This window comes from Amblyraja radiata, chromosome 3 (assembly GCF_010909765.2).
Source record: "Amblyraja radiata isolate CabotCenter1 chromosome 3, sAmbRad1.1.pri, whole genome shotgun sequence".
Classification (NCBI taxonomy): Eukaryota; Metazoa; Chordata; class Chondrichthyes; order Rajiformes; family Rajidae; genus Amblyraja; species Amblyraja radiata.
In genome coordinates this window covers 104,273,246-104,289,886 of record NC_045958.1, presented here as the reverse complement: position 1 = coordinate 104,289,886, position 16,641 = coordinate 104,273,246, and the positions used below count along the sequence as shown (strand labels likewise).

Below are 16,641 nucleotides of genomic sequence, written 5' to 3'. Positions count from 1 at the left end.
GTAACCGCCGAGTTACTCCAGCATTTTGCGTCCATCTTTGGTTTAAACCAGCATCTGCAGTTCCTTCCCACACATTAACCCTGTGCCCTGGGGTTCTGGACTTTGGCCCAGAGACGAGCACTGACTCTGCATCTGGTCAATGCCCCCTGATAATCACTTCATTGTTCGAGTTCCGCTCACTCCAAGAGAACAAAGCCTCAGATCCTTGCCTGACTTTCCCTCTGGAATTCCGCTCCAAAGGGAGAAAGGGGATTTCTGCACTGGGTGAGAATGCATGTTTGTGAGATCAATCTACACCCTTGTGTTTACTGCAAATACATTCCTTCAATGCCCCTGACCTACATCGACTCTCCAAACAGTACGGGAAGGTTGGTTTGTTATTGCCCCGGCTGTTTACCGCCCGTCCGTTCACCCTTTCACTTTGAGCCACATGACAGGGGCGGCTTTCAGATAAACGAGAAAGACCACACAACATCTGAATGATGGAATGAATGCATGAATGAATAGTTTATTGTCACACGCGATAAGCCGGAGTAGCCATATAAAGGGCACCGACAGAGTTACAAATATCCTGCGCTGGGTCCCCCCTTTTAATCTCCCCCACCTAAAGATCATGTGATAGGAGCAGAATTAGGCCATTCGGCCCTTCAAGTCTACTCCGCCATTCAAACATGGCTCATCTATCTCTCTCTCTCGACCCCATTCTCCTGCCTTCTCCCCATAACCCCTGACACCCCTAATGCTCATGGCAATCCCCCCATGCTGGAACCTCCTTAGACATATGGTGAAAGAATGGATGGACTGGGCTTGTTTTCACTAGAATTTAGAAGGATGAGAGGATATCCTATAGAAACATATACAATTCTTAAGGGATTGGATAGGCTAGATGCAGGAAAAATGTTCCGGATGTTGGGGGAGTCCAGAACCAGGGGGTCACAGTTTTAGTATAAGGGGTAGACCATTTAGGACTGAGATGAGGAAAAATGTTCTCGACCCAGAGAGTTGGAATTTTCTGCCACAAAAGGCAGTGGAGGCCTGGATGTAGAGAGAGTTCGATTTAGCTCTTCGGGCTAACGGAATCAAGGGATATGGGGAGAAAGCAGGAACGGGGTACTGATTTTGGATGATCAGCCACGATCATATTGAATGGCGGTGCTGGCTCGAAGAGCCTAATGGCCTACTCCTGCACCTATGTTCTATGTTTCTATATTTCTAGTGTGTAGGATAGTTCTAGTGTATGGGGGTGAACACTGGTCAGCACGGACTCGATGGACCGAAGGGCCAGTCTCCACTCTGTATCTCCTGGATGGAGCTGTTCCTTAAGCATGCTATGATGCACGATTAATTTAGGTATAGTTTGTTTTCATGCGTTTGAGTTTAAGTGTTAACAGCAACCCACGTCTGTACTGACGGCAATGCCAATATTCCTCATTCCCCACCTGATTGTAATCCCCATTAACTGCGACAACACCACTATCATATCTTCCTCCACCACCACCCCTGGCAGCGCGTTCCAGGCACCCACCACCCTCTGTGGAAAAAAACTTTCCCCGTACATCTCCTGTAAACTTTACCCCTCTCACCTTAAAGCTTTGTCCTCCATTCTTTGATATTTTCACCCTTGGGAAAAAGGTTCTGACTGTCTATAGCAATGTTACAAAATTTTGAGGTTTAAAAAAATCAAGTCTGTAATTTATCCCATCAGATAAAGCATAAAAAGAAGTTTAATTTGACACCTAATTCACTTTCATATCTTCAGTATTAAAAAAGTTATGGCCATATTCATACTCAGAAATTAGCATCTTGTTCCCTATTGCTTTTCCATTGACTTCACAAAAGCTGTGATCAAGGACAGTCAAATGGCCATAACTTTCTTAAAAATTGAAAGAAATTTTCAGTTATTATAGATTAAAGCATTCTGAAACAAATAGGAAACAATCTTAGTTAGATGACTTGAAATTAAAGCATATAATTAGTTGGTTACCTAATTGTAGCTAATTACAAAATTCAATTACTAGATCTAAACATCTAGCAATTAGATTAACATTTTGAAATAGCCTAAGTGTCCAAATAACATTCACACAAGAATTCACAATATAACATAATTTTTAAATCTCATTGTCATGGATTTATAGGCCAAATGGAAGGAATTTAATGTTTAATACCTGTAAATTAATGGCCATTTAAATCATCTTGCGAGTGGGTTTTTCTGGAACGCGATCATTTGGAACGTTGCGGTTTGCGGTGAATTTAGACCCCATATCGGCATGAAAAATACTGCCGGTTCGTATGGGGACAAAATCACCATTTCGCAACTTAAAATGTGAACTAAAGGCATCTTAAGGACCACGTATATACATAAAATAGATGGCTTTCGTTTACCTGTCCCCTACCTGAAATCCGTCCCCGTTGTCGGCGTTGACGGCTTTAGAAGCTGATTTTAAAATGACTCCAGCGCTGAACTAGTTGGGCGATTAAAAAATAAAAACACACAGAACGGCCGTCGGAACGATTCTTCAGCAAAACCTTGCACTCCAACCAAATATAATCCAGGACAAGGTAGGAAAAAACCGCGTTTTAACCCCGCCCCCACCTCAACGGCGCCAAAATCGCGCACACGGCCAGTGGCAGAATTGCAGCGCCGCTGAAGGTAAGTATTGTAACATACCTACTGTCTATCCTATCTATGCCTCTCATAATTTTATACACTTCTATCAGGTCATCCCGCTGGGTGGGAGATTGCAACGTTCACGTTGTCCACCCTGTTTCGAATAATGCAATCAACCCGATGTGCACAAACAAATAGATCTAATAGAACAAGTTGACCTGCAACTTTAGGCTGTGCACGCCGTACGCAAGAAGAAGGTCTTCCCACAACCTTGAATGTTCCAGAGAAAACAATCCAAGTCTGTCCAACCTATCCCTGTAGAAAATACCCTGTAATCCAGGCAACGTTTGACTGGCAGCTGGTGAAATACTCTTGAGTCCGACTCCTACCAACAACCACAGAGCAGCCCTGACCTACCACCCAGCTCATTGGAGACCCTTGGGACTCGGTGTAACATGGGCGCACCCAGCTGGGGTGGGAGCCTCGTCCGAGCCGGCCCCTACCCCCCCCCCCCCCCCCCAGAGCAGGAAGGCTGAAGATGGCTGGGCGGTTCATGGGACGACCAGAGTGGAGGCGATGGGTGCAACGGGCCTTTGTGACCAACTCCAGCTGGGACTGGGAAATGGCCCCAAAACCTGGCCCCTCTTGCACATGGACTCAGCGTCATAATCATATGGTCATACAGCCTGGAAACAGGCCCTTCAGCCCAACATGTCCCATTTACACTAATCCCACCTGCCTGCATTTGGCCTGTATCCTTCTAAACCTATCTTATTCATGATACCTGTCTAAATGTTTCTTAAACGCTGGGATAGTACCTGCCTCACCGACCTCCTCTGTCAGCTCGTTCCATACACCCACCATCCTTTGTGTAAGAAAGTTACCCCTCAGGTCCCTATTAAATCTTTCCATCTCATTTTAAATCTATGTCCTCTGGTTCTTGATTCCCCTATTAGCAAGAGACTACTCGATCTATTCTTCTCTGAATTTGTACACCTCTATAAGATCACCCACTCATCCTCCTGCACTCCAAGGAATAGAGTCCCATCCTGCTCAACCTCTCCCTGTAGCACAGGCCCTTGAGTTCTGGCAACAAAAGCTTTTTACTGTACTTCTGTTCAAGTGACAATAAACTAAACTGAGCTGAACTGTATTGGACATCCTCGTAAATCTTCTCTGCACTCTTTCCAGCTTAAAGAGAGAGCAAGAAACAGGGTAAAGCTCTAGGAAAGAACTTCAGATACTGGTTTAGATAGACACTAAATGCTGAAGTAACTCAGCGGGACAGGCAGCATCTCTGAAGAGAAGGAATGAGTGATGTTACACAAAATGCTCCATTGTCAGAGTGAGGCCCAGCGCGCATTGGAGGAACAGCACCTCATATTTCGCTTGGGCAGCTTACACCCCAGCAGTTCGAACATTGACATCTCTAACTTCAAATAGCCCTTGCTTTCCCTCTCTCTCCATCCCCTCCCCCTTCCCAGTTCTCCCACCAGTATTACTGTCTCCGACTACATTCTATCTCTGTCCCGCCCACTCCCCTGTCATCAGTCTGAAGAAGGGTCTCGACCCGCAACGTCACCCATTCCTTCTCTCCAGAGATGCTGTCTGTCCTGCTGAGTTACTCCAGCATTCTGTGTCTAGGATAACATTCTAGCCTGCTCAATCCCCAATAGTGGGCTGTTTCTATGCATTCGGTATTTAACTGGGGATTGGCAGTAATCTCTCACTTAAATAACAATTTCACTGTACCTCGGTAATAAATAACCATTGAACCATTAGACAAAGATTGAGGTCTCCCTTCCATCCCGCAAGCGAGGGGGAACATAAGTTCAGAGACAGTGAATTAATCCAAGTTTTTTTATTAATATCATAAAACAGTACAAAACTCCACTTTTTAAAAAAAAAGATCAAAATATACAAGAACTTGATATAAAGTAGCTGAATGACAGGCCAGCTTACTGTGGTTTACTGGAGTGGAACAGTTAAAGAGATGGGCACCATTAAATCAAACACAACCCAACAAGGCTCTGCAGGAGGAACCAAAGGTCAGGCCCACGAATGATGCAAGGTTACCATCTGCGGGGGAAAGGGGAAACATTTTGCCGTCGCATACCCCTAGCAACCACTGGAGGTATCAGGGTGTCGCATGTTTCTCCTTCTCCCATCTCGAGTAGCACCATACAATGTGGTAGCTTCATAAGGACATTCACTTATCGGTGTTCACATTGTTCCAGGGGAGAGCTCTCTGCCTCTCTTGCCGTCACACGGGGGTGGTGGAGAGGGTGGGTGGGGGGTTAGGATGGTCGTTGGCAGAGATAATGGGGGGAGGGGGAGAGATGAGAGGGCGGTGGAGGCAGGTTCTCTGGATGCTTTCAAGAGAGAGCTAGATAGGGCTCTTAAAAATAGCAGAGTCAGGGGATATGGGGAGAAGGCAGGAACGGGGAACTGATTGGGGATGATCAACCATGATCACATTGAATGGCGGTGCTGGCTCCAAGGGCCAAATGGCCTACTCCCGCACCTATTGTCTATTGTCATAATATTTCACATTTTTGGAGGAACTCAGCGGGTCGGGCAGCATCAGTTTAGTTTAGAGATACAGCGCGGATACAGGCCCTTCGGCACAAGTCCACGCCGACCAGCGATCACCCCGTATACACTAGTTCTATCCCACACACACTAGGGACAATTTACAGGAGCCATTTATCCTACAAACCCGTACGTCTTTGGTGTGTGGGAGGAAGCTCTCCGGAGTTTTCTCCAGAGCTCCTGGAGAAAACCCACACAGTCACAGGAAGAACCGTCCAAACCCTGTACAGACAGCATCTGTAGTCAGGATCGAACCCGGGTCTCTGGCGTTGTGACGCAGCAGCTCTACCCGCTGCGCCAGCGAGCCGTCCCATGGAGATGGTCGATGTTTCGGGTCAACTCTCTGAATCGGGACTGTCCCAGGCAGTCCCTCCAAAGATGCTGCCCGACCCGCGGAGTTCCTCCGGCACTTAGCGTTTTTCAGTTTCACATTTTATCAGGGATCTCTTGGTGGGCCGAGTGAGGTCTCCACTCTGGGTGAGGGGGAGTGGGGGGAGGGGGAAGGGGAGGGGGAGCCTGGTGTAGTTCCCTCGAAGCATTACAGTGCCGATTGATAAACCACAAACGGTGGGAGATATTCCAGGGACAGTGTGGGGTTGATGGAACAGAGGTCTGTCCATTCCCAGGGGGTCAGACACAGAGTGAAGCTCCCTCTACACCTCCCCATCTCTCCAGAGATGCTGCCTGTCCCGCTGAGTTACGCCGGCATCTTTGGTTTAAACCAGCATCTGCAGTTCCTGCCGACACATTTCAGCTGGTTACAGGAGTACAATATCGAACTCTGCAGCAGGCAGTTGAGTGGGGGGGAGGTGAGACCGAGTACTCTAGACCCACCTCTCCAGGGAGTGAAAGAGGAGGGGAGAGGGGGGGTTGAGTCCCAGGGTAGGGGCCATCATTTTGAGATTGGAGGGAGAGGGGTCGTTGAGGGGGTCGCCGATCAGCGTGGAACATCGCCTGTGGGGTTGGGGGATATCCCGTCTGCACCCCCCGCAACAAATATATCTTGGCATCTTCGGGTGGGAGCATGAGGTAACGGAGGGAAGGTTCCGAAGGTCTCTGGGCCGCGGCCACTCCTCAGTTCTTCCGCCTGCCGTGGATGGAAGAAGAGAGACGTCTGTTAGAAAAGATACTGACAGTGGTTGGCGAGGGGGGAGGGGGGAGAGGAAGACAAAAGGACAAACCCACCCTCCCTCCGCCATCACACAGCGAGGATCACGGGCGAGGAAGGGGAGGGGGTGAGGGCGGTGGGTGAAGAGGGGGTTTACTTTAGACTTTACACTTTAGAGATACAGCGTGGAAACAGGCCCTTCGGCCCACTGACACTAACGCTATCCTACACAATTTACAGAAGCCAATTAACCCACAAACCTGCACGTCTTTGCGGAGCACCCGGAGAAAACCCTACGCGGCCACGGGGAGAACGTGCAAACACCGCACAGACAGCACCCGTAGTCAGGATGAAACCCGGGTCTCTGGCGCTGTAAGGCAACAACTTTACCGCTGAGCCACCGTGCCGTCCAACCGAGCTGGTTGTAAAGGGATGGAGAGGTGCCTGGGCAAGGCCAGCAGCATAATCAAGGACCAGTCTCACCCCGGTCACTCCCTCTCCCATCAGGCAAGAGGTACAGAAGTGTGAAAACGCACACCTCCAGATTCAGGGACAGTTTCTTCCCAGCTGATATCAGGCAACTGAACCATCCTACCACCAACTAGAGAGCGGTCATGACCTCCCATCTACCTCGTTGGAGACTCTCGGACTATCTTTAATCGAACTCTACTGGACTTTATCTTGCACTATACGTTATTCCCTTTATCCTGTATCTGTACACTGTGGACGGCTCGATTGTAATCATGTATAGTCTTTCTACTGACTGGATAGCACGCAACAGCTTTTCATTGTACCTCGGTACACGTGACAATAAACTAAACTAAGACAAACTAAACTAAAGCAATGGGGGGGGGGGGGGTAGGAGGGAGGAGTCACAGGGGACGGTGGGGAGAGTACTGTGGGGGACAGGATCGGATGGGGGCAGTGGAGGGGGAGGGGAGGGGGAGGGGAGGGGTGTTGTCAGTGATTGGGATAATGGGCGGCAGTCAGTAGTGCCAGGACAGGGGGTGTAGGAGTCGCAGGAGTGGAGGAGTGGGGGCAGGGAGAGGTGGGAAGAGTTCAGAGGGGGTGGGGTGCAAAAGATGGAGGCAAGAGTTAGGAGGGAGGGGCGTATGGAGGGGGCGAGAGAGAGGACATAGATTGGAAAGGAGGGGAGAGAGGGGAGAGAGGGGAGAAATGGGAGGAGGGAGGGGTAGGGGGGGGGCAGGAGAGGGGGAGATGGGTGAAGGTGGACACTGCCTTACCTGCGGCTCTGCTGGGACTTGCTTCTCTTCTTACTCTTGCGGTCCAGGGTCTTCATCAGCTTGATCACCCACTTCTCCTTTGGAGGGGCACAAAGGTGTTTCCCCTTTTTGGTCAGGAACCTGTGGCAAAGGTGAGGGTTCAAAGGTCAGCCGGCTGTCTCCTCACTCCCCTAGGCTGGGGTGGAGGGGGGTGAAGGGAGGGGAGGGGGGTTTGTAGAGCAGGGGGAGATGGAGGGGGGAATGAGGGGGATGGAGGGAACGGGGATGGAGGGGAGGGGGGGGGGGAGATGGAGTGATGGGGGTAGTAGGGCAGGGTGAACACTCACACAATGGCGTGGATGCTACACCCATTGCCGGCTTTCTGAATCGTGTAACCCTTCGCAATGCGAATCGGGATGCGAGCATTTGCCGTCATCAGGCAGCAGTCGTTCACACTCCGGCCATCTTCGCTGGCTGAAAGGCAAACACACCCTTCGTTAGCAAGCCCAAGACCCAAAACCTCTGCCTGGTCTCAACTGAGCCCCAGCCCCAGCCCCAGCCCCAGCCCCCAAACCGTGCCTACCCTCCCCTCATCCACGCCGAGGGAGCTGGTAAAGAAACAAGGTGGACATTTTTGCATAAACCTTAAATCTTTCAGCTCACTCAAGGCACTTAAAACAATGGAGACACAAGAAACTGCAGATGCTGGCTTACAAAAAAAGGGCTTGTTTCTGCGCTGTAGAAGGGTCTGTTTCTGCGCTGTATCTCTAAACTAAACTAAACTACACTACACTATCTCCTCCTCTGACTTAGCAGATCGGGGTTGGAACATTGCCCCCATGTTAACGTTCAATGTTATGTCAGTGCTGGAGTAACTCAGCGGGTCAGGCAGCATGTCTGGAGAACATGGATAGGTGACGTTTGGGGTTGGGATCTTTCTTCAGAACTATGGACCTTCCACCTCATTCTGTTCTGGTCCTAGAAAACCATTCTAATCACTCCCTCTCTCCCAGCCTCCTGTCAGGTCCTCCTCCCACCCTTTCTGATGCTGGCGGGAAGAGATCTGCTTCCCTCGCTCTCCCTGGCAAACAGTACAGAACAGGGACCAGGCCATTCGGCCCACACTGTCCGTGCAACCGTGAGCTCCCCGCCACTTCTCCGTAACCTGAATCTCTCTCCCCCGCCCATCGCCCCCTCCCCTCGATCACCCACCCTCCACGCCACGACCACCGCCTTGCACTGACCTTGGGAAACGTGCCAGAGAACGACAGCAACAGCGGAGAGCAGGAGGAAGGTCGCCGGGACTCGGGTCATGTTGAAATGTCGGTCACAGGCAGGGTCGGCTGCAGGTCGCTCTCACACACACACTCTCTCTGTCTCTGTCTCTCTCTCCTATCTCTCTCTCACTCTCTATGTCACTCTCAGTCCTTCTCTCTCTCTCTCTCTCTCTCTCTCTCTCTTTCTTCTTCTTCGCCTTCTTCGCCTTCTTCGCCTTCTTCTTCGCCTTCTTCTTCTCCTCCTCTTCTCTCCTTCTCTCCTCTCTGAGTAGACCCACCTCTGCTCCGTGTCTCATCCCCCGTCTCCCTCCCGTATTTATACACGGAGCTGCAAGTCTTGGATCAGCTGCTGGCCTGCCCCGACTGTTTATCTTGGCACGGGTTCAAAGCCAGCGAGCGCCTTCCTCACCGCGACTGGATGCCAAAACACCTCTCCCCTCCCTCAAGCACTCTCCTCCCCGTTGTATTTGCGGTTAGGATTTCTCTAGTTGGGACAGCTAGCACTTGGCTCGTGCATTGTAGTGAAAGTCGGTACTTTAAATGAACAAATAAAGTAACTTCCGCAAATCTTCTCTCCTTATCTCACAGTCTTCTGATCTTCAGCCTTTGACCAACCATCTGCTCATCTGCCCTTCGGCCCAACTTGCCCACACCGGCCAACATGCCCCAGCTACACTAGCCCCACCTGCCTGCATTTGGTCCATATCCCTCCAAACCCGTCCTATCCATGTACCTACAGTGCCCTCCATAATGTTTGGGATAAAGACCCATCATTTATTTATTTGCCTCTGTACTCCACAATTTGAGATTTGTACTAGAAAAAAAAATCACATGTGGTTAAAGTGCACATTGTCAGATTTTAATAAAGGCCATTTTTATACATTTTGGTTTCACCATGCAGAAATTACAACTGTGTTCCTACATAGTCCCCCTATTTCAGGGCACCATAATGTTTGGGCCACAGCAATGTCATGTAAATGAAAGTAGTCATGTTTAGTATTTTGTTGCATATCCTTTGCATGCAATAACTGCTTGAAGTCTGCGATTCATGGACATCACCTGTTGCTGGGTGTCTTCTCTGGTGATGCTCTGCCAGGCCTGTATTGCAGCCATCTTTAGCTAATGCTTGTTTTGGGAGCTAGTCCCCTTCAGTTTTCTCTTCAGCATATAAAAGGCATGCTCAATTGGGTTCAGATCGGGTGATTGACTTGGCCACTCAAGAATTGACCATTTTTTAGCATTGAAAAACTACTTTGTTGCTTTAGCAGTATGTTTGGGATCATTGTCTTGCTGTAGAATGAACCGCCAGCCAATGAGTTTTGAGGCATTTGTTTGAACTTGAGCAGATAGGATGGATCTATACACTTCAGAATTCATTTTGCTACTACCTTCAGCAGTTGCATCATTAATGGGCAAAATAAGATTAGTGGGTAAAATTAGGGCACATGGTATTGGGGGTAGGGTACTGACATGGGTAGAAAATTGGTTGGCAGACATGAAACAGAGTAGGGATTAACAGGTCCCTTTCAGAATGGCAGGCAGCGACTAGTGGGGTACGCAAGGCTCGGTGCTGGGACCACAGCTATTTACAATATACATTAATGATTTAGATGAAAGGATTAACATTAGCAAATTTGCAGATGACACAAAGCTGGGTGGCAGTGTGAACTATGAGGAGGATGCTATGAGGATGCTGGGCGACTTGGACAGGTTGGGTGAGTGGGCAGATGAGTGGCAGATGCAGTTTAATGTGGATAAGTGTGAGGTTATCCACTTTGGTGGCAAAAACAGGAAGGCAGATTATTATCTGAATGGTGTCGTTGGGAAAAGAGGAAGTACAATGAGATCTGGGGGTCCTTGTTCATCAGTCACTGAAAGTAAGCATGCAGGTACAGCAGGCAGTGAAGAAAGCTAATAGCATGTTGACCTTCACAGCAAGAGGAATTGAGTATAGGAGCAAAGAGTTCCTTCTGCAGTTGTACAGGGACCTAGTGAGACCACACCTGGAGTATTGTGTGCAGGTTTGGTCTCCAAATTTGAGGAAGGACATCCTTGCTATTGAGGGAGTGCAGCGTAGGTTTACAAGGTTAATTCCCGGGATGGTGGGACTGTCATATGTTGATAGAATGGAGCGGCTGGGCTTGTATACATTGGCATTTGGAAGGATTAGAGGGAATGTTATTGAAACATATATGATTATTAAAGGATTGGACACGCTAGAGGCAGGAAACATGTTTCTGATGTAAGGGGAATCCAGAACCAGGGGCCACAGTTTAAGAATAAGGGGTAGGTCATTTAGAACGGAGATGTGGAAAAACTTTTTCACCCAGTGAGTTGTGAAACTGTGGAATTCTCTGCCTCAGAGGGCAGTGAAGGCCAATTATCTGGATGCTTTCAAGAGAGAGTTAGATAGGGCTCTTAAATATAGCGGAGTCATACTGGCGAGAAGTCAGGAACGGGGTACTGATTGTGGATGATCAGCCATGATCATATTGAATGGCGGTGCTGGCTCGAAGGACCGAATGGCCTACTCCTGCACCTATTGTCTATTAATGAAGATAAGTGAGCCAGTACCTTCAGCAGCCTTACTTGCCCAGGCCATAACACCCCCACCACCGTGTTTCACGGATGAGGTGGTATGCTTGGGCAGATCGTTCTCTCCTCCATACTTTGCTCTTGCCATCACTCTGATATAAATTAATCTTAGTCTCATCTGTCCACAAGACCTTTTTCCAGAACTGTGGTTGCTCTTTTAAGTACTTCTTGGCTGTAACCTGGCCATCGTATTTTTGCGGCTAACCAGTGGTTTGCATCTTGCAGTGTAGCCTCTGTATTTCTGTTCATGAAGTCTTCTGCAGACAGTAGTCATTGATGAATCCACACCTGACTCCTGAAGAGTGTTTCTGATCTGTCGGACAGGTGTTTGGGAATTTTTCTTTACTATAGAGAGAATTTGTCTGTCATCAGCTGTGGAGGTCTTCCTTGGCCAGCCAGTCCCTTTGCGATTAGTAAGCTCACCAGTGCTCTCTTCCTTCAGTTCCAAACAGTTGATTTTTGTAAACTGAAGGTTTGGCTGATGATAAAAACAGTTTTATTCTTGTTTCTCAGCCTCATAATGGCTTCTTTGACTTTCATTGGTACAACTTTTGGCCTCATGTTGATAAACAGCAATAAGTGTTTCCAAAGGTGATGGAAAGACTGGTGGAAAGACTAGGTACTGAGAGCTCTCTTATACCTGCATTAAGGAGGCAATTAAACGCACCTGAGCAATTACAAACACCTGTGAAGCCATGTGTCCCAAACATTATGGTGCCCTGAAATGGGGGGATTATGTATAAACACAGCTGTAATTTCTACATGGTGAAACCAAAATGTATAAAAATGGCCTTTAAGAAAATCTGACAATGTGCACTTCAACCACATGTGATTTTTTCTATTACAAATCTCAAATAGTGGAGTACAGAGGCAAATAAATAAATGATGGGTCTTTGTCCCAAACATTATGGAGGGCATTGAATCTAAATGTTTCTTAAATGTTGGGATAGTCCCAGCCTCAACTACCTCCTCTGGCAGCTTGTTCCATGCACCCACCAACCTTTGTGTGAAAAGGTTACCCCTCAGATTCCCATTAAATCTTTTCCCCTTCACCTTAAACCTACGTCCTCTGATCCTCGATTCAGCTACTCTGGGCAAGAAACTGCATCTTCCCGATCGATTCGTGTCATGATTTTATACACTATAAGATTCCCCCTCATTCTCCTGGGCCCCAGGGAATAGAGACCCAGCCTACTCAACCTCTCCCTATAGCTTACACCCTCTAGTCCTGGCACCATCCTCATAAATCTTCTCTATAACCTTTCAAGCTTGACAATATCTTTCCTACAACATGGTGCCCAGAAATGAACACAATACTCTAAATGCGGTCTCACCAACGTCTTATACAAATGCAACATGACCTCCCAACTTCTAAACTCAATACTCTGACTGATGAAGGCCAATGTACCAAAAGCCTTTTTGACCACCTTGTCTACTTGCGACTCGACCTTCAAGGAACCATGCACTTGTACTCCTAGATCCCTCTGCTCTACAACACTACCCAGAGGTCTACCATTCACTGTGTAGGTCCTACCCTTGTTAGACTTCCCAAAATGCAACACCTCACATTTCTCTGTATTAAATTCCATCGACCATTCCTCCGCCCACCTGGCCAATCGATCCAGATCCTGCTGCAATCGTTCACAACCATCTTCACTATCTGAAAAACCACCCACTTTTGTATCATCAGCAAACTTGCTAATCTTGCCTTCTAGTTTCTCATCCAAATCATTGATGTATTGTAGATGACAAACAGTAACGGGCCTAGCACCGAACCCTGAGGCACACCACTAGTCACAGGCATCCAGTCCGAGAAGCAACCTTCCACCATCAACCTCTGTCTCCTTCCATGGAGCCAATTTGCTATCCAGAACCAGGGATGCACTGAAGCTCGGTGTAGCCAATGCCAAGGCTCGGTGGGGGAGGTCCTTCCGCTGCTGGACATGGGGGGCAAGGTTTATTGGAGACGCCCCCCAAAATAGGGGAAGGGATTCCATGCCAGTGTGGCAAGGGTGGGGGATCAATTTGTGAAATATAATAATAATAATAATAAATTTTATTTAATGGGCGCCTTTCAAACATCTCAAGGACACCTTACATAGTATATCGGAATAACATATAATCGGAATATAACAAGTAATAAAGACATCACAGAGACACAAATTAAAAACAGGATTCAATCCAAAAACAGAAAATCAAAAACACAGTGTGAAGAGGGAGCAGCGGCAACCAAATCGTGCCAGCGTCCACTCTCTCTTCACGGCAGCCATCTTGGACACAGACTTACAAGACTACAATTAGACAAAAAAATCATCCCCCCACAGTGGATAGCACTGTGGGGGAAGGCACAATGTCCAGTCCCCACCCCATGTTCACCCCAAAGTCAGGCCTATTGAGGCCACCGCAACTGCCTCTACGGAGGCCCGATGTTCCTGGCCGTTCTCACCGGGTGGTCTTGCCCCGGCGTCGGGAGAGTCCTTTCGGCGGCTGGGCCACTTGGAACGGCCGCTTCCTGGTTGGAGCCCGCGGCTGCCGAAGCCGACAAGGCCGCGCCGGTTTGGAGCTCGCAGGCTCCCGTTGATAAAGTTGGCGCCGCCTCTCCACACTGCCGCCTCTCCGCACGCCGCCTCTACGCTCCGCAGACCCGCAGCCCGGAGTTGTTGCTCTCGGCGGTCCAGCTCGCCAGAGCTCCAGCGCGTCGCTCCAGCGCGGCGACCCAGGCAAGGCATCGCCCGCTCCACTCCGCTCCGCTCCAGCGCTCCAATGCTGTGCCGCCGCCGAGGCCGAGGTGCTGGGCGGTTCCCGCCAGGAAATGGCGCTCCAAGCCCGCAGGTAGGCCACGAGGACGGGTCAACGGGCAGCCCGGAGAAAAGGCTGCCACACCGACCAGGTAGGGACCTAGAAATTAAGTTTACACTACCCCCCCACATTAAAAAGACCATATCCCCTACAAACAAAAAACAGGACTCACTAAAAACTATAAAAAAAACGGATTTAAAACGGACGGCTGCTGGCTAGCAGCCGTTCACCAAGATGGCTCCTCCATGAGCGATATGAGCGATGTATGTAAACAGTATTGAATGTTGTATAGCCTCCGGAAATGTTGGACACATTTTCTGCACAGTTCATGTATTGTATAAATTCATTACCTGAATAAAGTCTATTTTGAAAAAAATAAAAAATAAAAATAAATAACTGAGTGGAGGTGTTGGGCGAAGCAATCGCCGAGCCTGCGCTTGGTCTCGCCGATGTAGACAAGTTGACACCTGGAACAGCGGATGCAGTAGATGAGGTTCCATCACCTGCTGTTCTTTCTTAAACACATCTAGATTCTGGGACTGTTTCTTCCCAGCTGTTATCAGGCAACTGAACCATCCTATCACCAACTAGAGAGAGGTCCTGACCTCCCATCTATCTCATTAGAGACCCTCAGATTATCTTTAATCTGATTTTACTGGACTTTATCTTGTACTAAATGTTATTCCCTTTAGACAATAGACAATAGGTGCAGGAGTAGGCCATTCGGCCCTTCGGCCAGCACCGCCATTCAATATGATTATGGCTGATCATCCCCAATCAGTACCCCGTTCCTGCCTTCTCCCAATATCCCCTGACTCCGCTATCTTTAAGAGCCCTATCTAGCTCTCTCTTGAAAGCATCCATAGAACCTGCCTCCACCGCCCTCTGAGACAGAGAATTCCACAGACTCACCACTCTCTGTGAGAAAAAGTGTTTCCTCGTCTCCGTTCTAAATGGCTTACTCCTTATTCTTAAACTTTGGCCCCTGGTTCTGGACTTCCCCAACATCGGGAACAAGTTTCCTGCCTCTAGCATGTCCAAACCCTTAACAATCTTATATGTTTCAATGAGATGCCCTCTCATCCTTCTAAACTCCAGAGTGCACAAGCCAACTCCAGAGTGTACAAGCCAACTCCAGAGTGTACAATCCTGTATCTGTACACTGTGGACGGCTCGATTGTAATCATGTACAGTATAGTGTTTCCTCTGATTGGATAGCAGGCAACAAAAAAAGCTTTTCCCTGTACCTTGGTACACGTGACAATAAACTAAACTAAACTAAACTAAACTAGACTCAACTAAACAAAAGTAAACTGAACTAAAATGAACTAAAATAGATGAATAGACTAGACTAAACTAAACAAAAATAAACTAAACTAAACTAAAATAAAAGAAACTATAAGAAACTAATTGGCCATGAAATGTTCAAAGAACATTACTGTATAAACTCTCGACAAATGAATCATAAATGTGAGTACAATAATTTGTCATTAAATGCACATGAGGGAATTCAAGTTTTGAAAGATCAATTGTTTTTGGCTGGCATACAAACTCAGAAAATTCCCCACGTTTACGGTAAAGTTGACAATATTGGGGGAGGGGCATTGATAGTAAAAGGCTTCAAGTAACAACTTGACAACTATGAAGGCGTGGGACTAAAGAAAAGTATTAGATTCTGATTTATCGCATCTTTGGCATTGTGTAAGTGAGCTCCGCTTAAGGCTGGGCAAAACACCAAGTGCTGGAGGAATTTAAGTGGGCCAGGCAGCATCGATGGAGTGGATTGCACAAGCAACGTTTCAGGTCATTAGGTCATAAGGGATAGGAGTAGAATTAGGCCATTCGGCATATCAAGTCTACTCTGCCATTCAATCATGGCTGATCTATCTCTCCCTCCTAACCCCATTCTCCTGCCTTCTCCCCATAACCCCTAACACCCGTACTAACCAAGAGTCTATCTATCTCTGCCATAAAAATATCCATTGACTTGGTCTCCAGAGCCTTCTGTGGCAGAATTCCACAGATTTATCACCCCATTGACGAAATAAATTCCTCCTCATCTCCTTCCTAAAGGAACGTCCTTTAATTCTGAGGCTGTGACCTCTAGTCCTAGTCTCTCCCACTAGTGGAAACATCTTCTCCACATCCACTCTGTCCAGGCCTTTCACTATTCGGTTAGTTTCAATAAGTTTCAGGTATGTTTCGGATTGGGACCCATTTATAGCTGGAGACAAGGAAAGAGCAATCAGGGCCAGCCACAAATGACCTTAGGGAGGGTGGTGCCTGGTAGCTGTGATCTCAAGAGGGAAAACAATGTGGAGAACTGTGGGACTGGTAAAATGACTAGGGTGGAGGAAGGGGGCGAGGGGGAATGCATGACAACGTTACTCAAAGACTTATCCCACCCCAGTATTTCCTTGGAGCATAGGAGGCTGAGGG

General features: G+C 48.1%; 1 protein-coding gene across 1 annotated transcript; it reads right to left on the bottom strand.

Moving 5' to 3' along the window:
• Positions 1–5,385: 5,385 nt before the first annotated feature.
• LOC116971359 (C-C motif chemokine 20-like) lies at positions 5,386–9,168 on the bottom strand. The gene is made up of 4 exons (XM_033018479.1): positions 8,776–9,168; positions 7,879–8,005; positions 7,553–7,672; positions 5,386–6,287 (listed from the first exon to the last, which is right to left on the bottom strand). The coding sequence occupies exons 1-4, from the start codon at positions 8,843–8,845 to the stop codon at positions 6,275–6,277; spliced, it is 330 nt and encodes a 109-aa protein (XP_032874370.1). The 5' UTR covers positions 8,846–9,168; the 3' UTR covers positions 5,386–6,274.
• Between the last annotated feature and the right edge of the window lie 7,473 nt (positions 9,169–16,641).